General features: G+C 42.1%; 1 protein-coding gene and 1 long non-coding RNA gene across 2 annotated transcripts in view; one reads left to right on the top strand and one right to left on the bottom strand.

Annotated features, from left to right (window-relative positions):
- Positions 1-11,705, bottom strand: part of SSPN (sarcospan) — a 48,960-nt gene that overhangs the window by 8,485 nt on the left and 28,770 nt on the right. Inside the window, exon 2 of the mRNA XM_004270905.4 lies at positions 1,988-2,074. Within this exon, the coding sequence (XP_004270953.1) occupies positions 1,988-2,074 (87 nt within the window). The remainder of the gene's footprint in view (positions 1-1,987; positions 2,075-11,705) is intronic.
- LOC125960415 (uncharacterized) overlaps positions 1-11,705 on the top strand; it is a 38,932-nt gene that overhangs the window by 735 nt on the left and 26,492 nt on the right. The window contains exon 2 of the long non-coding RNA XR_007470063.1: positions 187-265. This is a non-coding gene — a long non-coding RNA (uncharacterized LOC125960415). The remainder of the gene's footprint in view (positions 1-186; positions 266-11,705) is intronic.

Raw genomic sequence — 11,705 nt, 5'->3', positions numbered from 1 at the left:
GCAGTAAAGCGCTGGCATCACCCCCTTATTGCTTGTCCTGACTATCTGGGCGTTCAACAGAAGGAAGTAAATTCGCCACCAAAGCTTGGTCCAGGGTATCAACACGTAAGCACTAAAATGCGGTTTTGCTAGTGAGAAACACCTCATGAAGATGCATTTTATTCCTTCTCCCCCAAATGATGTCAGGAGCACAAGGGAAGTCCGCTGTAACCTGTTGTGCCTTTGGAAAACCTGGAGATTGACGGAGCTCATTTTCGACCTGAAGGTAATATAGCGGGCACCTTAGAGAGCTGGTAGCAAGCATCACTAAAGGTCACATTCAGAAGAAGAGAAAAGTGCCTCTGTATTTGTCAATGTCTGTCACAGGTGAAAAAAAAAGATAGTTAATGAGATCTTCCTAGTGGTGAATTCTCAACCTGGCTGACATTGGCAGTGACTTCTTTATTTTTTAATTTTTTTGTCCTTGCTCCTTATTTTAAATGCAGACGTTGAGATGGCTTTAGGGGCCTCTGTGAAGATGTTGCTGTTGCCTCTGCTGTTTCCTGGGATCATGGTGGAGAGGGGGAGGAGGGCATTTCACAGAAACTGATGAACCTAGTTTAGAGCCCTTTTTACCTAATGAATGAAATTCCCATAATTTAACAGATCATTTCTTACTAGGCTTTAAAAAACAAAATCATCACTAAGCCTTGTAGTTTATTCAGACTTCTACCAAAAAAGTAAACATGGACTGATGTCTGCTCTATCTGGCCTTCTTTTAAGAGACACCCTCAGACAGAAAAAGTAAAATTTCCAAGATGGGTGGGGGGGCATATCCACCAAAATTATAACTCTATCAATTTTTAAAATAGCATCCATTAAATTTTTAAATTAGAAGAGTTACATCTAACTATTGGAGAACATCTCAAAATTGCAGGAAAAAAACTACACAATGTAGGTATAATCCCACCACTCAGAGAAACTATTTTTTCTGTGCATATAAGAGCTATTTATTTAATCTCCGTAGGATCATAGCACACATTTTGTGTAGGCAGTTTCTTTTTGCTAGTTAAAATAATTTGAATATTTTATTCACTAATTACTCTTTCACGACATGACATATATATGTATATATGAGCACATTGCTTTTTTATGTCAGTAGCTTTTATATCAATATACTAGAATATACTAACATCTTACAAAGGAGTATCCAGTTTTCATGTGTTTTCTTATAGAAGAAAAGTAAACAATGTGACTGGACCCCCAAACCAAAACAAAACCAAACCGACATTACAGAAAGCTTTTTGTTCTCTGCTACAGGAGTTAAAAGAAAATGTAGGAATTTGATTTCTACCAACTGATTTCTGAGTGGGCTGTTTATCTCCCTCAACTCTGAACGGGTGTGTCTGTGTTTCCCTTTGGAGCAGATTCTACTGTGCAGTGAAAATGCTGTGTACTTGAATTGGCTCCAACCAAACACAGTGTCTCTAAAAAAAAAAGGCCCTCATTAAGGCACACACACTTGCTAAACCAAGCATACCCCAACCTCCTGCCTTTGCCCTCAGATTCTTGGCACAGGTCATTTGAATGCACCCAATGTACCTTTTCTGTCTCGGTGATCCCACCTACCAAGGGAAATACACTTAGACTGCTTCATTATTAAAATATTCTTAAAAAAACCCCAGGATGGGGAAGTGAGCACTGATATAGACACTTTTTCCCTGGCCAAGTGTTTTGCTGAACTGATGAGTTTTCAATTATCCTTTTAAGAGCATTGGAGGACACTTCATATGCTCTGTGCCAATCCAGTTCATGGAAATTAAGACAAAAAAAAATCAGCATTACCTTTGGGGTCTGGATGAATGCCCTCCTAAAACATTTTTTGGCCTGTCTAAAAATGCAATTTCTAGAATAATCAGATATACAACCCCTTAAAAAGTCCTCCTTAATTTTGTACTTGTGTTTCCTTCTATGTGATGATAAAAGAGAAAGAAAAAGGACAACTTACTTTCATGGCAAACTGGATGCAAGTCCGTTCGTCAACTTGATAGGAGACACAAAGCATAAACAAACCAAGATAGGCCACTAAGCAGACCTGCAATGGAGAACAGGGAGGAAAGGTTGTTATCAAGGAAAGCCGTGCATTCTAATGACATCAATCTCAGTGTCTTTCACCAGTAACATCCTTGTTATCAAGGTGCTCATTTCATTTGCTTATCTTTATGTGCTATTTTTTCTCAGCTTGTGGAACAGAGTTTTAAAAATAGGAAAATCAATTTATTTCAATTTAGCCAGTATTTATTAAGTCCTTCTGATGTGCCAGGTGCTGTAGAAGGTCCTTCAGCGAATACAATGATGAACAAAATTTCCTCAACCTCAGTAACTGTACAGTCCAGGCAGGCCACGATAAGCGCACACACTATTCTACGGCAGGGCATTCTGTGTCAAATGCTATTCAGAGAAGTACAAAAAGAAGGAAAAAATAACATTGAATTGGGCAATTAAAAAAGCCTTCTCTAAAGAGGTGGATTTGAAATGGTCCTTGAAAGGGATGATGATAATAATAATGATCACTACCAGTTACTGAATACTTACCTTGTGCTTGGGCTCCTCTAAGGCCTTTTGTATGGATTTCTTCAAGTAATCAGCACAAAACCCTATGAAGTAGGTGCTATTATGATCCTCACATTATAAGTGAGGAAACAGAAGCACAAAGCTAGTAAATGATGGAACCCGCCCTCGAACCAGGTAGCTTGGGTGAAACAGTACGAGCGCAGGTGGATGCAGGACTGTGTGTGGAAAGAATAGCAAACGTGTATCTACAGTTGAAATAACAAAATATAGAGCAGAAAATGTAGGTGGAAAGTCTGGGGTTGTAGAACTGATTTAGGAAGTAGTGGGGCTCCCTTGAACATTTCTGAGCAGGGGAATGACATGATTCAAGACATGTTTCTGGAAAATGAGCAGTGGTGTTGGGTGGGTTGGCGGTGAGAACACCAGAATCTTATTTTACTAATCTAAGCAAGATTAATCTATCAGGTGAGCCAGAGCTCAGAGGGTGGTGGACGAAGTCAGAGAAAGAGGTGAGAGGAAAGGTGTAGTGAAAGTAAAATGTATACATTTTGGCTATTGCATGACCAGTGGGAGGACACTGGAGTGGGAGAAATAGAAAGCCATCTCCAAGTTCTTGAGTGTCAGTGATGGAAAGAGTGGGGGGGGTGCAACTGACCCAAAGAAGGCTGGCAGGAGGCATGGCAACTTTGAGGGAAAACATGCTCAATTTTTAAAACAGTTTTTTAAACCGAAGTGTAGTTAATTTACAATGTTGGGTTAGCTTCAGGTGTACAGCAAAGTGATTCGGTTATTTATATATATATTTAGGTTCTTTTCCAATATAGATTTTTACAAGACATTGAATATTGTTCCCTATGTGATACAATAGGTCCTTGTTGTTTACCAACTTTATATACAGTAGTGTGTATCTGCTAATCCCAAACTCCTAGTTTATCTACCCCCCCCACCCCCCGCTATCCCCTCTGGTAACCATAAGTTTGTTTTCTATGTCTGTGAGTCTATTTCTGTTTTGTAAATAAGTTCATTTATATCATTTTTAAGAGTCCACATATAAGTGATATCATATGATATTTCGCTTTCTCTGTCTGACTTACTTCACTTAATGTGATAATCTCTAGGTCCATCCATGTTGTTGCAAATGACATTATTTCATTCCGTTTTATGGCTGAATAACGTTCCATTATATATATATATATATATCCAGAGAAAACGCTAATTTGAAAAAATACACGCACCCCAGTGTTCATAGCAGCACTATTTACAATGGCCAAGACATGGAAGCAACCTAAGTGTCCAGCGACAGATGAATGGATAAAGAAGATGTGGTATATAAAACCTACTCGATTTGATTTTCTTTTTAGTGCATTGGAGTTTCTTAAACTGTGATTTAGCGTTTCTAATCAAAGCATACCTATTCACACTCAACTTTGGAAGCCTTAAAAGGTTGCTAAGTTCTACTTTAGGATGAAAAACATAAGCAAAAGAATTGCATTTTCTGATAAGCACAATTTTCCTAGAGACAATGTTGGAAGGGTGGCTGAGAGTCACCCAGCAAGTCATTAGATGGCTGGTTTGGTGATACTCATAACTCCTATCCCCAGGGCCAGCTTTGAACCTCGGACCTGCTAGGGTGGTAGAGCTGTTTATTTACAAAGCCAACACAACATTTTAACGTAGCACCTCTATCCTATTCTCTTCTTGATTACAAAATCAATAAGTGGCTTGTGCCCTCACTGGTTCCCAAGTTGCGGGTTTAGGTTTCCACCGGACTGTGAAGCCAAAAGCCAAGCCTTCCTTGAGTACAGGCTGTTTTCAGGGTTTTCCACCATTAGGACAGGCTGATGGTTAAAAGCAGAGATGACATTCCTAGTTCAACAGATACGGTGTGGGCTGGAGAGGGCTGGGTAGAAAACAAAGCAGATAGGACCCACAGAGACAGCTTTTCAGCAGAGCACGGGCAGATGTGGAGGTAATGACACTGAAGTTGTTTGTGTAACCCACAACGTGGCCGTATTTCAAAGGCAGGGGTGAAGTTCCTTTTCAAAACTTTAAAAAATATATCTAAAAAATATATCTAATTGAGGTATAAGTTTGATAAGGCCTATAATGGCTTACTATGTATTTTCAAATTAAGAATTTTCAGAGCTAGGGACTTCCCAGTGGTAAAGAATCCACCTTCCAATTCAGGGGATGTGGGTTCGATCCCTGGTCAGGAAACTAAGATCCCACGTGCTACAGGGCAACTAAGCCTGCACACCACAACTACTGAGCTTGCACGCCTCAACGAGAGAGCCCACGTGCCGCAAACTACAAAGCCCACGCACTCTGGAACCCACGAGCCACAACTAGAGAGAGAAAACCCTCCTGTCACAACTAGAGAGAAGCCTGCACGCCACAACAGAGTCCACGCCGCAATGAAAAGATCTTGCGTGTCTCAACGAAGACCCCTCGAGCTGCAACTAAGACCCGAGGCAGCCAAAAATATAAAGAAAATAAATAAGTAAAATTTTTTAAATGCTTTAAAAAAAAGAATTTGCAGAACTAAAACAATGGAAGAAAGACCTTTTCTTTTTTGTTTATTGGCAAGAAACCCAATGGAAGCTTCTAAACTTGCTTGTGGGGATGGTTAGATCCCTAAGTACGTGCCTGGGCTCACTTGTTAGCATCTGTCTGCAGGTGCACAGGGTCAGGCTCTCTCCTACATAACTGTCTTTGTCCCTAGAGGCTATTGAGAAGTTGGCAATTGCCAAAACTCTCCCCTTTGTCTTCATGAGACACACATTCCAACAATCGAGCCTAAATGACCAGTATCTTAAAAATCTGACTCTGTCTTCCTTGAACAAATTTTTCTACTTCAGTAGTGTCTACTTCTGTGAAGCCTTAATTTAGCCTGGCTTCCAGCAAGAAGTTGCACAAGAACATATAACCTCACTCTAGACTATTTCACTTAGTCAGTCGACAGAACTCTTTTTGAGGCCAGACTCTTTTAACAGCTCCAGGAACTGAGCGCTGAAAAACCAGTCTCAGCCTCTCTCAAGGAGCTCTCAGTTCAGTGGGAAAGAGAGGTGAGTGAGGTTACAATACCATGTAAATTTTAAGACCGTGTCTGCTGTAATACACTGAAGGGGTGATTAACCTGAAGGCAACTTGAAGAAACTTCCTGGAGGAAGATGGATTTTGAAAGGTAAGCAGAAATTAAGCAGAAGGATGTTAGGAAGAGTAGAGCAAGTACTAGTGGGTACAAAAGCATGGAGAAATGCAGAGTAAACATTGAGGTCTCCCAGAGCTCTGGTGCAGAGGATGGGAGAAGAAAAAGCCAAAGATGAGCTTGTAGAGATGGGCAGGAAGTAGGTCACAAGGAACTTTTATTTCAACCTAGGACATTTGAGGCAAGGGAATCATGTGATCAACGCTGCCTTTTAGAATGGTCTTTCCGGCTGTGAAGAATGGATTGGGAAGGGAAGACCAGCTGGGAGGCTGTTCTCCATCTATGGAGAAATGATGAGTGCCTGAGCTCAGGTAGCAGTAGGAACCGAGAGTCGGTGTGTTTGAGTGATGTTAAGGGAGCAGAATCCAAGGCTCTAAGAACTGATTAGGTGTGAGGGTTGAAGGAGAGGGAGGATTAAGCAAGGTGCTCAGCTACCTGACTTGAGCTGCCAGGTGGATGGAGTTCACATTTAGTAAGGCACAAGATACAAGAGGAAGAGCGGAATGGGAATGGAAACCGATAATGCCCACCTGAACTCAAATCTCAGACACGTGGGCCTAGAACTCAGGAAAGGGATCTTAGCTGAACATAAGCCCTTAAAGCAATGGAAACCATCAGAAATGCTGGGTCACCCAGAAACAGTCTAGGCAAAACAAAAAAAGGCCAAGGAAGTTACCCAGTTATGAAGAACCATTGAATAGTTTGAGCAGAAAGCATCTCAAATATATTTCATATAACTTTGGTTGTACATCATGACATGTCTAAATACTATGAAACTGATCATCCTTCTGGATTTTTGAAAGTTTCACTTCTAGGTCCTAGTGTAGGATATTTGCTATAAAGCCTGGGTCAATCCAACATATTTTATTTTATTTTAATATTTATTATTTATTTATTTGGTTGTGCCGGGTCTTAGTTTTGGCAGGTGGGCTCCTTTGTTACGGCTTGCAAACTCTTAGTTGCGGCATGCATGTGGGATCTCAGGGATCAAATCCGGACGCCCTGCATTGGGAGCAAGGAGTCTTAACCACTGCGCCACCAGGGAAGTCCCAATCCAACATCTTTTAATTTCTTGGCCTTCTGATAGGGCTCAATCGGCTCTGGGAGGGGGTGGGGAGTTCATTTTCTTACCTACAGATTTTCATATTAGAACAATACTTCTTTATCAGAGGGTTTATTGGAGTTTAGAATGCAAGCACTTTATAGAAGAGTAGTATTTATTGAACACTTAAAACTGAAGGCTTATCATCAAAAAATCTAGAAACAATAAATGCTGGAGAGGGTGTGGAGAAAAGGGAACACTCCTGAACTGTTGGTGGGAATGTAAATTGTTACAGCCACTATGGAGAACAGTATGGATGTTCCTTAAAAAACTAAAAATAGAACTACCATATGACCCAGCAATCCCACTACTGGACATATACCCTGAGAAAACAATAATTCAAAAAGAGTCATGTACCAAAATGCTCATTGCAGCTCTATTTACAATAGCCAGGACATGGAAGCAACCTAAGTGTCCATCGACAGATGAATGGATAAAGAAGATGTGGCACATATATACAATGGAATATTACTCAGCCATAAAAAGAAACGAAATTGAGATATTTGTTGTGAGGTGGATGGACCTAGAGTCTGTCACACAGAGTGAAGTAAGTCAGAAAGAGAAAAACAAATACCTTAGGCTAACACATATATATGGAATCTAAGGGGAAAAAAAAGGTCATGAAGAACCTAGGGGTAAGATGGGAATAAAGACACAGACCTACTAGAGAATGGACTTGAGGATACGGGGAGGGGGAAGGGTAAGCTGGGATGAAGTGAGAAAGAGGCATGGACATATATATACTACCAAACATAAAATAGGTAGCGAGTGGGAAGCAGCCACATAGCACAAGGAGATCAGCTAGGTGCTTTGTGGCCACCTAGAGGGGTGGGATAGGGATGGTGGGAGGGAGACGCAAGAGGGAGGAGATATGGGGATATATGTATACGTATAACTGATTCACTTTGTTATAAAGCAGAAACTAACACACCATTGTAAAGCAATTATACTCCAATAAAGATGTTTAAAAAAATCCAAAAACTGAAGACTTTATGGCCACGGGGAGGAAACCAGATTTCTCATGCCAGACTAAGGGTCTTGTTTTCTGAGTGGGCAGGACGTGGGCGCACCAGGAAGACAGGGTGCTCTGGCTTCCCAGGGCGGGGAAGGAGGAGCTCTTGTTAATGAGTGGTGATACTCGCCAGGCCTCTCTGGAACAACATTCTTGGATTCTGGGCCAGGGCTTCCATTGGATATGGTGAGGTGAGACCCATGGAAGAGGAAAAAGGCAGTTACATAAGATTTTCAAGAAGGCACCCATTGGACCAGGGGCAGACAGGTGGTATCACTGAACACAAAACCAGACAAGACCTGGGTGGCACTGGGAAAACTAGTGCTGAAAGGGCAGCTAGCCCTGAAGAGCTTGTGAAGATTTAGTTCATGTACAGATGGATAATTATGTTGATAAGAAAAGCTTGAAAAGATTTTTTTAGTGAAAAAAAATCCCATAATTTTAAACCTGTTTTTGGATGCATGTTTCTGCAATCTGTTTAGCAAGAAGAGAAAACCTAAGTCACAAACTCCATATTCTGTCTAAAGATGTTCTTTGACTGCTCAGAGTGAAGACTGCATTCTCTCTTGAGAGTTAGAAAGTTAAGCAGAGTTGAAATGTTCTCTGAATGTTAAATCCATTTCTAGATGTACGAGTCCTGAGTCTTGTCACACTTTGTGTTATTCCTGCAGTGGTACCTTTTGAGGATTGGCTTATTATGAATAAAAAGCGAATGGTGGATGGACCCGGGTCTTGGAGATTTACCTACATATCATTTTTTTTCTTTTCATTTTGGCATAGCTAGAAGGTATCACCCTAAAACATTTTGTGAGAATGCGAATTATTGGTATTTACTTCGCTCCATGTCATATTTATATTCTGGTCTTGTGACATTCACACAACCTCCAATTTATTTGTTTTCTTCTTTTTGTTGTTGACAGAGCTGCTTGACAGGGCTATCTGGAGAATACAACCTCCTCTGTCAAATGTCTTTCAAGGTTTCTCTCCTCCTTCCATCCCCCCCTTTCATTTGTGTGCCTGAAATGTGACTCTATTTCTGTTAGTTAATCAATGTTCACCTGTGTATTTAAAGCACTTTATTTCAGTCAATATAGTAACAAGATGAACTCTCCTCTCATATTTGCACAGCCAATTGATCAACAAGAGATGTAGCAGAACTGTACATATTTCTCTGGATATTTCTTAAGAGAATTTCTATGGGTTTTCACCTATTTAATAGAATTTAAGGTAGAGTATTAGAAATAATTTTCAACAAATGATAGATATATTGCAATATGTCAAATGAATGCAGTCTCACTCAGGAGAATTGCTTATTAATACATAGTTTATCAGAGATTTACATAATATACAAAAGAATATTTCATGAGAATCTATTAAAGGATGTTTATTGGATCAAGATTTCAGAAGGATGGGATAGAATATTTTAGCATAACTCAAGCATTTTTACTAGATTCTCATTGCCACTGCCTCTGGTAAGACAATGTCTAAGCTAGTGGTTCAGAGTTACTTGGAGGGCTTGGTGAAATCTCCCTTATCTCCAGAATTTCTGATCCAATAGGTCTGGGGTGGAGACCGAGAATTTGCATTTCTAATAAATAAGGCCATACTTTGAGAACCACTAGTCTAAGCTGAAAACATAGTCTTCTGGAGAGGGGGAAGGTGGCGGAAGAGTAAGACGCGGAGATCACCCTCCTCCCCAGAGATACATCAGAAATACATCTACACGTGGAACAACTCCTACAGAACACCTACTGAATGCTGGCAGAAGAACTCAGACCTCCCAAAAGGCAAGAAACTCCCCACGTACCTGCATAGGGCAAAAGAAAAAAGAATAAAGAGAGACAAAAGAATAGTGACGGGACCTGCACCAGTGGGAGGGAGCTGTGAAGGAGGAAAGGTTTCCACATACTAGAAGCCCCTTCACGGGCGAAGACTGTGGGTGGCGGAGGGGAGAAGCTTCGGAGCCGCGGAGAGCACAGCAACAGGGGTGCAGAGGGCAAAGCGGAGAGATTCCCGCACAGAGGATCGGTGCCGACCAGCACTCACCAGCCCAAGAGGCTTGTCTGCTCACTCGCCGGGGCGGGCAGGGGCTGGGAGCTGAGGCTCGGGCTTCAGTTGGAGTGCAGGGAGAGGACTAGTGGCGTGAACACAGCATGAAGGGGTTATTGCACCACACCTAGCCGGGGGGGAGTCCGGGGAAAAGTCTGGACCTGCCAAAGAGGCAAGAGACTTTTTCTTCCCTCTTTGTTTCCTGGTATGCGAGGAGAGGTGATTAAGAACGCTGCTTAACGGAGCTCCAGAGATGGGCGCGAGCCGCGGCCAACAGCGCGGACCCCAGAGATGGGCAGGAGACACTAAGGCTGCTGCTGCCGCCACCAAGAAGCCTGTGTGCGAGCACAGGTTACTCTCCACACCTCCCCTCCCGGGAGCCTGTGCAGCCCGCCACTGCCAGGGTCCCGGGATCCAGGGACAACTTCCCTGGGAGAACGCACGGCGGGCCTCAGGCTGGTGCAATGTCACGCCAAGAGGCCGCTGCAGGCTCGCCCCTCATCTGTGCCTCTCCCTCCCCCCGGCCTTAGTGAGCCAGAGCCCCCGAATCAGCGGCTCCTTTAATACCCTCTTGCCTGAGCGAAGAACAGACGCCCTCCGGCGACCTACATGCAGAGGCGGGGCCAAATCCAAAGCTGAACCCCGGGAGCTGTGCGAACAAAGAAGAGAAAGGGAAATCTCTCCCAGCAGCCTCAGGAGCAGCGGACTAATCTCCACAATCAACTTGATGTACCCTGCATCTGTGGAATACATGAATACACAATGAATCATCCTAAATTGAGGAGGTGGACTTTGAGAGCAAGATTTATTATTTTTTTCCACTTTTCCTCTTTTTGTGTGTGTGTATGTGTATGCTTCTGTGAGAGATTTTGTCTGTATACCTTTGCTTTCACCATTTGTCCTAGGGTTCTATCCATCCGTTTTTTTTTTTTTTTACTTAAAAAATTTTTTTTCTTAATAATTATTTTTTTATTTTAATAACTTTATTTTATTTTACCTTATTTTATTTTCTTTTATCATCTTTCTTTCTTTCCTTCCTTCCTTCTTTCTTTCTTTATTTCTTTCTCTTTTTCTCACTTTTATTCTGAGCTGTGGGGATGAAAGGTTCTTGGTGCTGCAGCCAGGAGTCAGTGCTGTGCCTCTGAGGTGGGAGAGCCAACTTCAGGACACTGGTCCACAAGAGACCTCCCAGCTCCACATAATATCAAATAGCGAAAATGTCCCAGAGATCTCCATCTCAACACCAGCACCCAGCTTCACTCAACGACCAGCAAGCTACAGTGCTGGACACCCTATGCCAAACAACTAGCGAGACAGGAACACAACCCCACCCATTAGCAGAGAGGCTGCCTAACAACATACTAAGTCCACAGACACCCCAAAACACACCACCAGACATGGACCTGCCCACCAGAAAGACAAGATCCAGCCTCATCCACCAGAACATAGGCACCAGTCCCCTCCACCAGGAAGCCTACACAACCTACTGAAGCAACTTTAGCCACTGGGGACAGACACCAAAAACAAAGGGAACTACGATCCTGTAGCCTGCAAAAAGGAAACCCCAAACACAGTAAGAAAAGCAAAATGAGAAGACAGAAAAACACACAGCAGATGAAGGAGCAAGATAAAAACCCACCAGACCTAACAAATGAAGAGGAAGTAGGCAGTCTACCTGAAAAAGAATTCAGAATAATGATAGTAAAGATGACTCAAAATCTTGGAAATAGAATAGACAAAATGCAAGGAATATTTAACAAGGACCTAGAAGAACTAAAGAT

This window comes from Orcinus orca, chromosome 11 (genome assembly GCF_937001465.1).
Source record: "Orcinus orca chromosome 11, mOrcOrc1.1, whole genome shotgun sequence".
NCBI lineage: Eukaryota > Metazoa > Chordata > Mammalia > Artiodactyla > Delphinidae > Orcinus > Orcinus orca.
Note: the sequence above shows the minus strand (reverse complement) of the source record. Positions and strands in the feature narration are given on the sequence as shown.